The following is a 17,507-nucleotide window of genomic DNA, read 5'->3' on the forward strand; positions in this document are numbered from 1 at the left end:
ATAAAATTACACTATTTGTGTACAGAGGATAGAATCAGATTAGCTCCAAGAGATGAGAAACGAGAAGACACAGATTCCGTTTTTACACTAAAAAACTTGCTCAGTTTAATATGCCTCAAACAGATACATGTATTAAGTGGCCCAATGAGACCTTTAAGTCTTGACAACAACCAGGGGTGAAATGGTCAACCTAAAACTTGGTCACACAGAAAACTGGTGCAGAATACATGCGCTCTCTGTATAAAGGCACAGGAATTAGCCAATAGACTGAACCATAGAGAATGTAGCATGGAGGGAGAAAAGGAAGCCTGCAAATGCCAAGACAAGTTGATCAATAAGAAAAAAGAAAAAGCAGAAATTCACAGTCTTGTGAACCAAATAGAAATTTTAAGTGAAATGAAATAATCGGACACCAACATAGCAGAGATCAACTTGTGTGAATTCTAAAACTAATACTAGCCCAGAAATGAGGAAATAAGGGTTACAGTTTTGGCTCTATCACCCATTCACTGTATAAGACTGAAATAATTGCTTTAATTCTAAGCTTAATTCTCCTCTGTCCATGAAAAGAGGGACTTGGTATTAGTTCCAAATTATACCTGGGAGACAGATCTCTTACATGTTTTAAGTTTCAAAACAATTTCAAGATTAAAACAATTTCAAGCTTTAAAAAAATGTCTCAGGAAACAAAGCCAACTCATGAAACAGACAGATGGTGTCAGAGCTAGAATCCAGGGGCACAAACCCAGAATTATGACAGCACAGGTGTTAGGTAGTAAGAGATTAAGTGTTCTGTCAAAAGACACATAAAAACCCCAACCTGTTCTTCAAGGTAATTGCTCTCTTCCAACAGAGAAAAGCTATGCTCATGACTTTATCAAAGGAGATGCAGGCAACGGCACTAAACCCATCTGGATGATACTATATCAGCATATTATACTGCCTAAGAATAAAGAAACCAGTAATAGGATTAGTCAAGTTATTCCCAGAATCAACAGTGGCCCATTTTTAGCATGCAAATCTTTAGACCTACCCTTCGGGGATTCTCCAGTTACCTCAAGGGAAGTCAGCACAAAACATCTTACAAAATCAAGACAAGAAGTATTAACTCACTATAATCTGAAAGGACTGTTTCAACCACCCAGGAATACTTAAGGCAGACAAAAGGTAGAATTCAAGGGTAATCCATGCCAAAATGTTCTCCTGAACTAATGAAGGTAAAGCTCAACCCCATTTATCCAGATACACCTCCAATACATACCTGTTACTTAAAAGCACCTACCTACCAAAAAGATCCCTAACAGTTATCTTTTTAAATCCTAATAACAGGAGTTAGAGGGGTAGCCCAGTGGTAGAGTGCTTGCCTAGCATACACAAGGCCCTAGGTTCCATTCCTAGCACCACAAATAAGATAAAGCTGCATACAGTTTCAATGTGACTAGTGAGCCCTAATTAGCCTACCCCTATTTTTAAAATAAACAAATCCCAGCAACAAAAAGTCACTGGAAATTACCCCTACAATGTTGGTTTAACATAAAATTTGGATACTTTTAGCCAGGTGTGTTGGCACATGCCTGTAGTCCCAGAATCTCAGAAAAGCTGAGGCAAGGAGGATCAGGAGTTGGAAGCCAGCCTCAGCAAGAGACACTAAGCAACTCAGTCAGACCCTGTCTCTAAATAAAATACAAAATAGGGCTGGGGAAGTGAATCAGTGGTCCAGTGCCCCCGAGTTCAATCCCGGGTACCTCTCCACCCAACTCCCCAAAAATGTGGATACTTTTTATGGAAAGTCAGATATAATTTTCCTACAAAAATATTATATGATCATGTATCTTTTAGTTCACTCTTTTCAGCCAGTATACTACAGTTGAGAAATGCCTTATTTTGGGATCCTATCATCAACATAAAAACTTTCTGCACTTGGAATCTGTGCTTACAGAAGATGAGAATGATCATGAGCAAGTTTAACTAAAAATAGGCTTCAATGATGACAAGGGAGAGGAAAAAAAAAAAAAAAAAAAAAAAAAACAAGGTATTTTTACAAAGTTGCAAAGTGAGGGCAAAAGAAGCAGAGTTAGTAGCTTCCAAAAGACTTAACAACACTGACAGGGTCCAGTCCATGCTTCTTGGTTTTAAATCAAAAAACAGAAGCCAAATTCTTTATGTAACCTCCCCACACACACTCACACCCTGCATGCTTCTGGCAAATTCCCAGAGTCAGTTCAGCTTAAGACACTGCCTAGGAAAAGCAGATTTGCAGAACAGGATGAGATTATAACAGCTCTTCCATAGTAGAAAAAAAATAATTTGCTATTTGATGTCATGATTCTTTTACTGTCTCCACTACCATCTACTAAAGACAACAGTCTAAACTGTTTATGTCTAATATGTTTGGTGTATAATCCTATCCAAACTTTAAACCAGAAGTATAAACCCATTAATTAATTTGCCCTTTGAACAATTTTAGGGAATGGTCATTTTGCTAAGGGACCTGAAACCAGTGAATGAGAAAGCTGTACACACAACACAGCATAAAACAAAAAGACACCAGCAAAGTCAGAAGTCAACTGCCATCCCTCCCCCAGCCACCTTCCTCCCCCCACAAACACATAGTCCTTTCCACTCCCAGAATCTGCAAACATTGAACTCATAGCTGACTGCCTGGCTGGTAAAGGATGGTAGAGAAGCAGGTAGGGACAGGTAACATTTTAAAATTCCTATTTTTCCTAAAACTTTCCAGGCCACAGGTAAGAAAGCAACCCAGTTATCTGAGTTGCAGTCTTACAGAAAAATTCCTTTGGCAAAGGCTTTTGAATATGCTCCTTACTGCTTTAAATTCTTAGGAGTAAGGTACAGAAATGTTTATATCCCCTTTACATCTACCTGTGTAGCTATGTATAAAGCTGAGGTCTTAAGTTTTACCCAGAGCTAAAAAAATCTAGCTTCTTATTCTGGGCAGGACTCTTTTATGCATTCGGGGCTTATACCTGAAGATTTTACCACATACTGTCAAAAATCCTTTATTATTAGAGAAAGTAGGTGTTGCTAAGTGGTATATAGCATGTGCCCAATATGTATAAGACCCTGGGTTAAACACTCCAAACCTAAAAATAAATACACACATGCACCCTTTATTAAGTCTTCTCAGAAATCAAACACATTATGGTGATTATTTAACTAAGACAGAAAAAGTGAGATTTAGTAAGCTTGATTCTATTCATATAGGTCTTAAAACAATTATATAATTTTATGTTTGCCTTGTCTCCAAAGGAGAAAAGGACTATTGCAATTTTAAGTCTCTTGAAAAAGTAGGGCTGGGGTTATGGCTCAGTGGTAGAAGCGCTTGCCTGGCATGTGTGAGGCACTGGGTTCAATCCTCAGCACCACATAAAAATGAATAAAGAAAGGTATTATGTCCATCTACAACTAAAAATTTTTTTTTAAAGAAAGAAAGAATAAAGTCTTTTGTGCAGAGGATTGGGAAGGTCATCCTCACAGTGGGAGGAGCCTGCTTTCTCCAGACCTCTGGCTCTCAGGATCAGCTAACTGCTCTCAGACATATTATGGAATGATAGACACAGCACATTCCTCCTGACATCAACACTGCTGCACTAAGGCTCAGAAGACCCACACTGACTTCTACGGCAACAGATTTCCAGGAATGCAGTTAAGGTTCACTTTCCCTAAAAAGGGGACCAGTTCATAGACCACCACTTTTTTTCTTATGCTGTGGACAATCAATAAAATCCCCATACCCCAATGCTCTGATATACCAGAACACACATGTTAATAGGTTGAGCTATGGCATCAAAAGGATCCCAAATGTTATTCTACTAATTAAAAGCCTTAAGACTTGACATCTGAGCTGTTTCCTCATCTGCAAAACTGGAAGGAAATTTAACAGGGATGACTTAAAACACATCCCAAACTAGCTCTCAGGTTAAATATGACATTAAATACATGTTACAGCTGGCCCGTACAGTTCATAATTTTTAAACTGTTACATTTAAAAATCTGGGAATTCATCAAAATAGAAATGTCCAGCTTAACTATGAAAAAGTCAAAGATCCATCAACTCTGGGCCAACATTTCTGCTTGGCACCAGCCAACTAGTGGCTGCTCCCTTTAGAGAGCAGCAATAGGTATTTCTCTTCCTTTCCTCCTCTTCAGGAGCCTGTTACTTCAGGCTCCTGTAGAATTTGGTTTGCCACCCATTTTAATGATTAAAAGCGAAATAGCTTGGGGCAGTCACTATCATTATTACAGCTTTGGTGTTGAGCCTGGAGTCCTCCATTTTCTGCCTCATGGTCATTGTTATGTGTACCATAGTGAAAGACAAGACCCCAGAATCATTCCAAACCAAATTCCCATGATAATTCACCACATGCACTAGTTTTTTGTTTTGGGTTGTGTGGGTGGGTACCTAGGGGACTGAACCCAGGAGTGTTTTATCACTGAGCTATATCCCCAGTCACACTTTTTACTTTGAGACAGGATCTCACTAACTTGCCAGGCTGGGCTCCAATATGCGACCCTTCTGCATCAACCTCCCCAGCTCTGTGAATTGGAAGGCATGCCCCACTACTCCTGACCACGCATCAGTTCTCTAACCTGAGGTCTGCTGTACAGGTTGGCAAAATCGACCTTCCACACACGAAAGCCTAATTATAATGAGATGTTTATAGGAGAACCATTGGGAAGTTGAAGTTAAGTATTTTTATATCAGAAAAGCTGACTTACATATAGGGTACTCAACTTTCAAATCCTGTTTCTATAAATGAAGCATGCATTATCAGGCCACCCAAATTTAAATTAAATCACTATGACAAAAAGAAAAACACAAAGCCTCCTCCTCCCCACCAAACTCTACAGCAGCAACATTCTCTGGGAGTAGAATTTAGCTCCAGGCAAGCTGAATAATAAAGGACAAACGACTAGTGGTGAGCCCTGAACACTTCAGTTCTTAGGGGTTCCCAAAAGCAGAATGCCCATCCCTTTCTACCTGATACAAACAAATCCAAAAACCAATTGCCAACTTGTATTTCCAAGATTTTGTTGTTTCGACTGATTCCTATGTTTTAACCCAGAGCGAATCCCTGGACTCAAAGAGAACCTGAGTCTAAGGGTGCAAACTATCCTCAGTGGACACTCTTCCAGTTGGCACAGGTCAGCCGTCACCTGAGAAGTACCAAACAGAGCATCCAGTCCAACCCACTTGCCCTGACCCCAGCAAATGACGAAAGCCAGTAGTTTACTTAGGTGCCTAAAGAGCGTGGGGAGACAGCATGGTAGCCAGGGAGACGAAGGAAGCAATTGCCAGAGAAATGCCAGTTCATCAGAGCCGACCCGGGCAGAGTCAGGGAGGGCACAGTCATCCTTGAGGCCTGGCCCAGGCAGTAGACTGCTCCAGAGAATTCAGGATTTCCTGCGCATCTTCCACAGGCGGAACCCTACTTGAGAGCCCCGTGAACAAGAATACCACCTACAAGGAGCAAAATGCCATCACAAAAACACGCACAACCGAGGCCGCACGTCCCAGAGCCTGGCTGCCCGCGAGTTCTTAGCATTCTTTTGGCAGCTCTGGCAACTTCCGGGGATTGTGGTCTCGATGCGTCCTCTAGGCAAGAGGCACAACGTCATGATCAACTTGACCGACAGAAAGAAACCTAGACAAGGACAACAAGTGAGACAACCACAGCGAAGACCTCTTCCTGGTCTGCACCCCCTACCCCCGTGTCCCCATGCCCGCGCAGCCCTTCTATCTCACATCTCCGTCAGCTGAAGCGACCAGTGAGACCCACCCTCGGCACCCAACACTGCTTCCCAAACCTGCAGCCAGGACTGGAGCCGCACTAGTCTCCCCTGATTTCCCCCACCTCGGGGCTCCGAGACCTGGCCTTGTCCCCGCTGAGGAAAACGCGTCGCCCCCCAGACCATATGCATACATCTCACCAGGACACGGGGAAATGGGCACCTTCGCCTCTAGGCTGCATGGTTCCCTTCCTGTCCACGCCCCAAGACCTACCTGGAGTCCGCCAAATTTGCAGGCCTCCTGGCTCAAAGTTGAGTCGCGGGCTCAGGACCTTACCCGCGCGCTTGCCGAGACTCCTCCGTGAGCCTATCGAACGTGTGAAGCCACGTGACCCCCAGGCCAAGAAGGCGCGCCTGGCACGAGGGCCTGATCCCTCCGCCTTAAAGGGGCCGCGCCCGCGCCGTCGCGGCACTCCCCACGTGGGGGGTCTTCGCCCCAGCTGCTCCGTCCTCCCGGGGTCCCCCACTCCCTTGAGGGTGCACGGGAGGCTCACGGCAGGGAAAAGGGGGCGCGAGGTGCCAGCACCGGCTGCTTTGGGCCTCACGTGCGACGGCTGAGAAAGAAGCAAGTATTCTGGGCGCCAAGGCTTCCTTCCGTCAGTCTGCTCAGGACCTATGCTCGCTCGAGGCCACCAGCAGAGTAGCTCAAAGGCCCAGGCGACCGCCCCGGAGGGCCGCGGCGCCTTTAAGCCCGAAGGCCCTGAGTCACGGGAGGCTCCCTGCCCCCTTGCCGCACGCCCCTCCACGCGGCCCCACGCCAGCCGCATGTGACCCGCGCCAGCCCGGGACGCGGGGCGGGGGAGGAGCGCCGGGGCTGGCGAGGCTGCGCGCGGACCGTTAGCTGCTGCGCTCGACCGGGCCCCGCCCCGGCTTGGCAGCGGCTCTTACCAGCGGGAACGCCATGGGGCCGGCGCGGCCCTTCGGGGCTGGCGGACGGGCCAGCCGGCGGGCGGGCACGGATGCGCGCACACGTGGGCACTATTTTTGCAGCGAGCCGCGCGCAGCTCCGCACCCGGCGGCTTATAAAGCTCTGCGGAGCCGCCCCCCGGCCGGATGCGGAGCACCTGTGTCTGCCCCGCCCGGGCCCCCGCCCCGCCCTGCCCTGCGACTCCCTCTAGCAGGCCTGACCCGGCTCCGCAGCCCACCCGAGCCTGCGCCGGCACTGAGACGCGGGCGGGCTATTGGTCCGCAACACCTCTGGAAAGCCAAAGGTTCACGCCTGAACACGCCACTCACCTAGTGACCCTGGCCAAGTCACCATCTTCCCTGGGCCTCAGTTTGTAAATCGTGAAATAAGGCGCGATTTACAAACCTCTGCGACTCAGCGGTGATGTGCTTTGTCAGGAAAGTGTCCACGCCCCTCCTCCTTCAGTGACCGCTCCAGGGCGAAAGCCAGCCGTGCACGCCGCCGCTGCTGTCAGAACCTTAGCCCCGGAGCTCCAGGAGGCGTGCTCACTTAGGATCGATCGCTCCGTGAGCTGGGTAGAGGAGCGCTGCCCTCTGGGGATTCCGGAAAGTTCCAAAGACTCCAGTGATCCTCTTTGGACTACAGTTCCCTAGGGAAATCGCTTCCAACGCTCCCGCCAGGCTGCGATAGGAAGCTTTACAGAGAAGGGACAGGGTGGAAGCCACGGGGTGCGATCGACTACTGTGGGCCTCGCTGTTGATGAGGACAAGCCTGGGGCAGTGGGGGCAGAAGCCGACCGGAAGCCCGAGCCTAGCGCCGAGGCGGAGGTGGCATTCCGGGCGGAGAGATCAAGAGAAGGCGGAGAGCGAGAACTGAACAGAGCTACTCCAACAAGCCAGGGATAACGCGTTCTTAAAGTGCAGGAGGGAAGGCTAGTTTCAGTTTGTGATGGACCTTTATTCTGCGTAAAGCTGCAATTTAGTAAAGAATTATAAACGGGTTGACAGTTGTCAGTTTTAAGACCTGTCTGACTGGAGACTTTAGAGTTTGGACAGGGAAAGGAAAGAAACAAAGGAGTGCGGGGGTGAGGGTAAGGGACTAGAGTTTATATGAGCATTACTGTTTTACATGCTTTCTCATCGTATTTGTTAAGCGTTTACTATATTCAAGGCCGCTCCTGGCACTTGGGCAAGTTGGGGCTGCCATCTTGTTGGGAGGCTTGTGACGCTGGCCCGGATCTAATGACCAAGGGTATGGTAGCTGGCAATTGTGGGTTCTGCCCAGGGCGATGGAAGGAAAGGAAGTCTCTGGTTTTAGTCTGGTGTTTCAGAAAGATCAACAGGAGAGAAGATGAGGAGGATGAAGATGAAGGAGTAGGAGTTAAAAAACTGAGCAAAAAATGGCAGGGTTGGTTAGTCTCCATCCTCCTACATGCAGAAATTTCCTGCAGGAACTTCCTCGGGTTGTTGAGGTCTTGAATAGAAAGGGTGATGACCAGCAGGGGCAAGGCAGGAGCAGTTTCACTGCCCCCCCCACCCCGCCTTCCTGGGGTCGTTTTTCTCAGGGAGCAGCCCACCCCAGGTCTCATCCTGGTGAGCCAGCAGCATAGGAAGGCTGCTTAAAATACCTTCTGTTTTGCTTGTCAATTGGGGTGCCACTAGAGCACAGCAGCGGAAGGAGGGTGAGTGAGAGCACTGAAGGCTCAAGGCACATCTAAAAGGGCTGTTAACTGATAGGCAGCATGAAGGAATGAGGTCCCAGTTCAGCTCATTTTTCAAGGAAAAATGAAAATACGTATTTTTAAAATGTGACATCTTTAATGCAGTCTTCAAATCTAGGGGCCCCGTGCAATACAGTGGCTTCCAATTTGTAATCCCTTACATGACCCGAAAGGTGAGCTAGAAACCTGAGTAATACTGGGTGCCTGAGAGCTCTTTCATATTTCAAAGCTCCCATAAGAAAGTAAAGGCATCTTTTAGGCTACTTGAAACAGGAATTTCTGCTACTTAAAATTCCTCTTCCTAAACTTTCTGTTGCAGATAATAATACTCGTCTTCACTAAGCACTCATTATTGCTAAACAGTTCTAAGTGCTTTATCTATGTTAACTCATTTTGCAAATGAGGAAAGGGAAGCTCAAACAAATTAAAGTAGCTTATTCAAGGACCACCAGCTAACTGTGTCAGAGCACCCATCCAAACCCAGGCAGTCTCCTATTTCCATAGCCTGATGCAAACAAAACTTTCAGCACTTTTATGTGTGCATTTCCCATGAATGAACCCAGAGCTCACTGCAGATGGTAAGGGAAGAGGTGACCAAATTCAAATATAGCCATAGCCTCAGATGTGGATGAATCCTTGCTCCCTGCATTCACCTAGTTTGGCCTGTAGGTCATAGGGGAAGGATAGTCCCTCTGACTAGGTATCCACAATCTACAGGGCAGGGTGTAGAAAGCGGCAAGGGTAGAGCTATTAAAAGAGTCTTAAAAGAGTCAGTCAAATCTGCACAGCTGGTGGCTGGCAGAAGTAGCAGGAACAGGCAGTATTATCCATTCTCCCAGTCAATAAACATCCTTTGAGCACAGTTATACCTAGCAACATCTCTGCAGTCAAGTCCCAGATTTATAATACAGGTTTCAAATATAACTTAATTTGATCTGATTAAATTTTAAATACATGTTAGGGGACAGGAGGGACCCTGTAGTCCCTGTGTGTGTGTGTGTGTGTGTGTGTGTTTCTGGGAATAGAACCCAGGAGCCTCACAAATGTTAGGCAAGCACTCTACCACTGAGCTTTATGCCCTGTAGTCTTTTATATGCCCCGGTATTCATTTCTTCCATAGCAGAGAGCTGTAAGAAGAATGGAAACTGCTGGGAGAAAGTGATTTCCTGGTTGCAAAAGATAAAAAGGGGGATTCACTTAGGAACTCAAGACCTCAAAGGAAAGTAGGCACATGATCTCCACTCAGGTTTTGCCAATCTCTGTACAAAAAACCCCATGTTCTCTCCACCCCATGTCCTTTTAAGTGAGTTAAAAGATAGTGGGTCAGCCTCACTTTTCATCATACACAAATGTAAATTTATAGTGTGTTAATGATGTAACTGTGAAAAGCTTTGCCTGAGTTTTTTTTCCCCAAAGAATAAAAGAGCATTTTTATTACCTCAGCCTATGAATAAATATTATAAATTAGAAACATTAAGAACTGCACTATCAGGACGGTTAGGAAAATTTAACTGGGAATGTGAGCTTTCTTTAGTTACAAAGGTGCTGTAATACTGGTTTTGGTTGGTTTGGTAATAAATATGTGAAACATTTTGGAAAAAAAAAGATGTAAAAAACAAGATGATAAATTTGACTACAATGGAATTTAAAATTTTGGTTTATCAAGAGATATTGTTTAAAACTTGAAAAGGCAAACCATAGACTAGAAGATGTTTTCGAATGTCTAGTTTTGAGGAAAAAAATTACAATTCCATATAAAGACAAAAAGAAGATGAGAACAGGAGGGGCTGGGGTTGTAGCTCAGTGATAGAGCACCTTGGGTGTGACCTTGGGTTCCATCCCCGGCACCACATAAAGATAAATAAGAGTATTGTATCCATCTACAATTAAATTTTTTTTAAAAAAGATGAGAACAGGCAATTGATAGTGAAAATAACTTGTCAACAGATACCTAACCTCACCAATAACCAGGGATATGCAAATGATCCCATAATTGGATGTGATCTTATGTACTTCAAGCGGGTAAAATGAAAAGATATCACTATCCCAATCTCAGGATCACTGCTAGTGAGGTTGGAAACTGGTTCAGACATATTAATTTGTTTTATTTTTTACATTTTGACACCATACATATATAGTAGAGTGTATGGGTGCACAAATCTTTTTAAAAATATTTTTTAGATGTTGATACACCTTTATTTTATTCATTTATTTATATGTGCTGCTGAGAATTTAACCCAGTGCTTCACACATGCTAGGCAAGTGCTCTACCGCTGAGCTACAACTGCAATTCCCCCACAAATATTAAGTGTAAATTTCAGTGACTTCTTATCTCCATGTACACCCAGGTATCTACCATTCACATCAAAACATAGACTCTTGGGTCAGGGTTGTGGCTCAGTGGTAGAGACTTGCCTAGCATGTGTGAGGCATTGGGGGTCAATTCTCAGCACTGCATATAAATAAATGAATAAAATAAAGGCCATCAACAACTAATAAAAAAAAAAAGACATAGGCTTTCTCCCCCCCCCCCCCACCCTCAACCCCAACAAGGGCTTTTATCATGCTCCTCCCCTGCTCCTTGAGGTAACTGTTATTGCTTTCATCACAGACCCGTTTTGCCTGTTCTGAACTTCACATAAGTGTTGACTTCTTCCACTCAACGTATCTGTCGAATCCATCCATGTTGCTAAATGGTATTCCGTTGTATGGAAATAAATTATTTCTTCATTCTTCTATTGATTGAAATTTGAATTGTTTTCAGTTTGGAGACTATTATGACTGAAACTTCTATAAACATTCTTAACAGAGTAGTCTGGTGAGCAATTTGATATTAACTAGTTCAGTTGAAAAAGTGTATTAGTCTATGACCTACCACTTCTACTCTTAGGAGAATACATGAAAGAAGCTTTCACACATGTTAAAAGAGGCATGAGTAAAAATGCTCATAACTGCCAAGTGTGGTGGCACACACCTGTAATCCCAGCAGCTCAGGAGACTGAGACAGGAGGATCGCAAGTTCAAAGGCAGCCTCTGCAAAAGCAAGGCACTAAGCAACTCAGTGAGACCCTGTCTCTAAATAGGGCTTGGGATGTGGCTCAGTGGCCAAGTGTTTCTGAGTTCAATCCCAGCTACCCCCTCCAAAAAAAAAAAACAACTTATAGCTGCTTTATTATAGTTGCAAAAACAAAACAAATTAACAGACTTAAATATCCACTAACAGGAGAGAGGATCAATAAATGGTGGTATAGTCATACAATGAAGTTAGGCAAGTGTGCACACACACACACACACACACACACACATACACATAAAACAAGTAAAGCTAATCTTATCAGCATGTATCAATATTGGGTGGAAAAAAAGCAAAGATTCAGAATACACATTTAAGATGCCATTTATATAAAATTTTAAAACATGAAGCATACCACTATCACAAAGCACACACACACACACACACACACACACACATACATATATGGTCTAGGAACACATTCATATATACTAAAAGTACTAACAAATTCATGGCACTGATAACAGAAAATCCAGAATGATAATTTAGTTCAGGTCAGAAGAGAAAAGCTTGTGAAATGGTGGCGGTGGAGGTGGGGGGGTATTGACTGAATTGATAAGTGCTTCAGTCTTAAATTGGGTATCAGTATAAAGTGGTTATTTTATTCTTTAAACTTTAAAATATAACTTTTTAAGGCTGCAAGGGGTGGGAGTCATTAAGGGCAACAAAATACTGGTAAATGATAGTTGGCTGGGGGAAGAAGGACTGGTTTGTAGTATTTGACTCCCTTATGTAAACACTCCCACCATGCCTGATTTCAGATTGCCAGTGTGTCGTCATCCAGCTTATAAATTTCTAAAAACTAATAACTGTTGACCTCATGAGCCAAGATGAGCCAGCTCCAGAATACCACTCAAACACTGACTGTGGAAGCACTTTATCTGCAGGCTGCAGTGTCAGACTCCCTCTGAGGACTTTTCCAATACCCTTGGAGGTGGGTTGAAGGCTGGACTACATTAGTTCTTTATTGCTATTCCATTACACATTACACCAACACTAAGCAGCTTAAAACAATAAAAAAATATTTCACTATTTCTGAGAGTCAGGAATCTATGAATGGCTAAGCTAGGTGGTTCTGGCTCAGGGTCTCTCATGTTAGCCAGAACTACAGGCATTTTCAGCTTTATCTAGGATTTGAAGATCTGCTTCAAAACTCATTCAAATGGGTGCTGGCAAAAGCCTCAGTTCCTTGTCATATGGACCTCTCTGTTGGGCTGCCCAAGGCATGGCAGTTGACTTTGTCCAGAGCAAATGATCACAAAGAGAAAAGGGTGTGAGACTGAGATGAAGGTACAATGTTCTTTTTATAACCAAATCTTAGAAATGATATACCATCACTTGTATTCTGTTGTGTGCACACACCAACTCCAATAAAAATGTGGGAGGAAATGACGTAAGGGTGCAATACCAGGAAGCAATAATCACTGGGGTCATCTTGTAGATTGGCTACCACACTGATCACAATTGAAGGTGAGTGTAGAATAAAGAACCATAAGGAATTCTTTAATGGTCTTTGTTCTCATTTCTTAGGAAATCTCTACCCTCTTTCTCAGTGCCATTTCAAAGGCAAAAGTGAAAAAGTGTCCACCATTCAAGTTCCATCTCAGAACATGCAGTGACAAAAACAGTGATCCCTGGGAGACTCTGGGGCCCCAAAGCTCTCAGAAAAGCAGCAGCTCCAGCTGCTCTCTGGTGCCACTGTGCCCAGCAAGTCCCCAGAGTCAGAGGCAGGGCTGTCCCCTGTCACTGCTTTTGTTCCCTCTTAAGAGGAGGCCCACACCTGCTTCACGCTGGTTTATCCCTGAACAGACAGACTCAAGAATGCTTACATGACAGGGCTGTGGGAAGGTATGGCTAAGGACCTAGAACCTTGGTCATGGAGGATCAGAAGCTGAGGTACCACACCTCAAGCTGTCACTGGAGTGTGTGTGTTCCTTGTAACCCAGTCAGCCAAAACGTTCTGTTGAAAAAATAGTCCAAGGTCAAAACCAAGCTTAGGTACACTAAAAGCTGTAGCCCCATTTGGGGGAGAGGGGTGGTCATAATGCATATTAGCGTAGTAAAGCCTCAGAGAAGGTGCATGGAAATGTTCACTTAATTTCACTTAATGTTTCCTTCTACTTATCTGATCATAGACCTTTTTTTCTTCTTTTTTTCTTTCTTGTTTGTTTTCTTGAGGAGGGGCAAAACATATGGTAATGGAATGCCTCTTACACTACTCACTCAACCTCTTTTCTCAACAGGAAAGGTGTCAGGAGGGCCATGAGGTTTGTCACAGATATGGAGGCTCTAATCCTTAGTACTCAAGTGCGTCCATGGAATAGCAGCATTGGCAGCTGGTACCTTGTTAGAAATGCAGAATCTTAGGCCCCACCCAGGAACTACTGATCAGAATCTGCTTGTTAATAGGAACCCTAAGTGACAAATGCAAGGCAATTTGAGAAGCATGGTTCTATATCTTCTGTTCTTTCCCCTCTAAGATGGCCAGTTGAGTCATCTTTCTAGCCAGGTGGGGCTTCCAGGTTCTGTATCCAGATGCAATTGACATATTTTGAACTGCACACCTATGTTTAGGGTCTTTCCCATGTTATATGTCCTTTCTACCCAAGGGGCCATGAAGGAAACAAAGGGACATGAAAAACACTGAAGAGGACTTGCTTCTGCACTGACTAATAAAAGGACCAAAGAGTAATTCTAGTTTGGCCTCCTCATCTCTACCCAGATGTCCTTCTACAAAGATGCCTACAGACGCCTAATCTAGAGAAGGTCACTTTGGGGATCTAACCATACCTCCCTTACAAGATCACAAGAGCCAGCCACTCTTAAAACCTCTGCCCCCAACCCCCTTAGAAGGAAAGATGAGCCAGCATCTAGGGAGAAGACATTTTATTGAGATTTTGCTACATAAATAGCTACAGAAAGCTGGGAGGGCTGAAGACAGCAGCTGCTGTCTCCCTCTGCACAGGTCACTGAGGAACCCATGGGGAGGGAGTTTGGGAAAGGCATGGTAAAGACTAATGAGGGAGAGAGGACCCCATCCCAGATGCTATCTGGCATGAGGAAGCCGATAGGATAGAGAGAAAGGGAAAGAAAGGGACTAATAGCTTAGATATCATGGTGGAAGTGTATGTGAGGACAGAAGAGGTCACAGCATCACAGCATTTGGGAGTCACTGGGTGAGAGCTTGAATAACATCCTTCACCAACATGGTACCAATCACCATCTTCTCACTGTTAACAGTCAGCTGGGCAGTTCCAGCTGGCCGGGCATCCAGAGTCAGCAGGACAAGGCTTCCACTAGTCAGTGTCCTCCCTGCAAACCTGAGGTAGAAGTAGAAGAAGGTGACTAGGAATGATGACTGTGAATGGGAATAGTGACAGTGTTTGGAAGGGGCTTAGCCCCTAGGGCTTGGGATCCCTCCTTCAAGTCATACCCCACAAGAACCCTTTTTTCCCTCTCTACCAGTACCTGTATTCATCAGATGTCCCACAAGGAACACGACCCAGGTTGGCAGTGGCAGTCACTTTCTGTACCACTATGTGGTCACTCCGACAGGTATCTGGCAGCATGAGTTTCTCTGTGATCTCATTCATGCCAGTCAGCTTTCCTGGGGGCAGAGGTCATGATGATAGCACAAAGTGTGGTGGGTACTGAGGCTGGCACCTGCATCTACTTGCTGATTATTCTTATTCAGTTCTTCCAGGTTGGGCAGGGCTCATGCTAAGGGAAGTTAAGAATCTCCCTCATTGGCTTTAGGGAAGAGGTACTTCCCTTGGGGACCTGGCATAGCCTCCCTGCCCCAACTCAGAGCTTTATCCATGGTGCTGACTAAAGACCATTGGTGCTTCCTGCTATCAGATGTCTGGGCCACAAGTTCCTTGGGAGTAGCCACTGAACCTGGGGGCCAGAAAGTTCTAGAGGTTTCCTCCACCCTGAGTCCCACACTTTTGGGGCTTTCCTATGTGGCCCTCCAACTCAATCAACGCTTTCCAGCTCTTGGAGGTTGAGCCCTCGCAAAGAGATGACAGTGGCTATTAGGTTCCTGACCAGAATCCAGTAGTCATATGTAAGCCTCATAGATTGTGCCTTAACTGAACCTCTATAGAAGCAGCTCCTGAAACCCCCAGACCCTCACAGCCCTCCTCACTCTACAAAGGGATCTCTCTCTCCCCTCACAAACTCTTGGCCAACTTGTGAGCACCTTTCTCTGCCCTCCTGCCTAACACAAGCCTGCTGTTCAGATTCTCCCCTCTCCCATTATCCTTCTCCTTCAGATAACTGACGTATTCTCCTATTTCTTCCACCCCTTCCATTCTTAGCTAGTAACAATATCTTGCCATGGTACCTTTAGTCTGTCCATGTTCAAGTCTCACCACTTCTAAAAAAATCTTTTCTGAAGATAATGCTTTCATCATGCCAATGCCTTGTCTTCCTCCCCATTCATAACCAAGGTCTTCCAAAAAGGACTTAATTACCTTAAGCCTTGGTCTCCCTCCTGCCCACTGCAACTAGCTTCTGTGATTCCTTTAACTGTAACTTGCTGTCTGTGAGGATAACAGTGGTCTCCTAGATGCTGGATCTGAAGGGTTTTACTCATCATGGCCTGCAGACCAGCCCAAAGCATCCTGCTATCTTGTCATGTCTCCTAGCTCTCCCCCTATCTCTCTCTGCTCTTCCTCCTATCCACCTCCCTTTTGTCTGCAGAATAAAGGTTTTCCTCAAGGTTCTATCCTTGGCTTCTTATGATCCCCTCCCCAGTTCTCCCTTCCAGGGTGATCTCATCCATTCTCAAAGCTTCCATTGCGGCCTCTATGCGCAAAACTCCAGCCTCTAAGTGTTTCCTGGACACAGACCCCCCCCATGTTCAGTAGTATACTGATTCCTCTTGAACTTCCCAAATACACTTCAGAATTGGCTTTCCCAAAACTAACTATGATCTTTCTTTCTCCCTTACTCAACCTATTCTTTCTTCTAAATCAGATGTTGGTCAAACTACAGCCCACAGGCCAAACCAACCCACCACCTATATGGCTCACGATGGTGTCTATATTTTTGAAATATGAGGAGAAAAAGTCACAGGAATATTAGTATTTCATGATCCATGAAAATTAAATAAACATGAAATTTCAGTGTCTAGAATTGAGATGTTCCTGGAATACTGCCATGATCATTCATTTATATCTTCTCTATGGCTGTTTGTGTGTTACAACAGCAGAGCTGAATAATTGAAACAGAGACCAAATGGCCCTCAAAGCCTAAAACATTTACTTTATGATCCATTACAGAAAAAAAAAAATTCAACAAACCCTGATCTAGATGAAGAGCACTACTTATCTCCCTACCATCCAAGCCAGAAATTCTAGAATCAGCTAATATATCACTTCTCCTCTCTCTCAGGGCAACTGCCTATGGCTTCTCTCTTTCCAATCCCAGCTTCTACCCCCAGCCCTTCTTTCTCTTTGCCATGGCTCTAATTTTTGCCTCATCATCTCTCATCTGATCTGCTATAATAACTGTATAGTTAATTACAGAATTTAACCCAAGTTTGTATACCAAGAGAACAGAAGTTCAGAAATAAAGGCCAGGGCTCATGAAGCCCCTTGTTTCCCTCACCTGTGCTGGGCTGCCTCTTTTCTCTCTCTCTCTCTCTCTCTCTCTCTCTCTCTCTCTCTCTCTCTCTCTCTCTCTCTCTCTCTCTCTCTCTACAGGTTCTCCCAATCCTAGCTGTCAACACTGTCACATTCTTCTCTCTAAAGCCGAGGATTGAACCTGCACCTTCCTTCAATGACTCCTCCACTGCTAGGAACCCCTTTCAACTCCAAAATTCTAGAACTGCAATCCTCCCGCATAGCACTGAGGGTTCCTAAAAATTAGAAACCAAACATTACTTTTAGCTTTCTTCTTACTATTACTGTGTGCTAGGAACTCCTGCCCCAACCCAATATGCCCCCAACACTCAACACCACAGCTGTGCATGTGCTGTTTCCCCACCTGGA

The 17,507-nt window shown here is 44.8% G+C and overlaps 2 protein-coding genes across 18 annotated transcripts in view; both read right to left on the reverse strand.

The window, feature by feature from the left end:
- The window catches only part of CPEB1 (cytoplasmic polyadenylation element binding protein 1), an 82,731-nt gene extending 75,003 nt beyond the window's left edge, over positions 1 to 7,728 (reverse strand). For 3 of the 17 annotated variants that reach the window (XM_079126820.1, XM_079126821.1, XM_079126818.1), the window contains exon 1: positions 7,124 to 7,728. Coding sequence is in view for 10 of the 17 variants with exons in the window: in XM_079126814.1 (XP_078982940.1) it covers positions 6,026 to 6,578 (553 nt within the window). In the remaining 7 variants the exon portion in view is untranslated. Of the gene's footprint in view, positions 1 to 6,025; positions 6,614 to 6,699; positions 7,016 to 7,047 lie in introns of those variants that run through there. The other 14 variants (XM_079126815.1, XM_079126830.1, XM_079126817.1 and 11 more) reach the window with 9 other exon arrangements.
- A 6,660-nt stretch (positions 7,729 to 14,388) lies between these two features.
- The window catches only part of AP3B2 (adaptor related protein complex 3 subunit beta 2), a 33,816-nt gene continuing 30,697 nt past the window's right edge, over positions 14,389 to 17,507 (reverse strand). Inside the window, exons 25-26 of the mRNA XM_079129081.1 lie at positions 14,980 to 15,118; positions 14,389 to 14,831 (exon numbers count right to left, since the gene is read on the reverse strand). Coding sequence (XP_078985207.1) covers positions 14,681 to 14,831; positions 14,980 to 15,118 — 290 coding nt within the window. The 3' untranslated portion in view covers positions 14,389 to 14,680. The remainder of the gene's footprint in view (positions 14,832 to 14,979; positions 15,119 to 17,507) is intronic.

Source organism: Sciurus vulgaris, assembly GCF_902686455.1.
Source record: "Sciurus vulgaris genome assembly, chromosome: 2".
Taxonomy (NCBI): domain Eukaryota; kingdom Metazoa; phylum Chordata; class Mammalia; order Rodentia; family Sciuridae; genus Sciurus; species Sciurus vulgaris.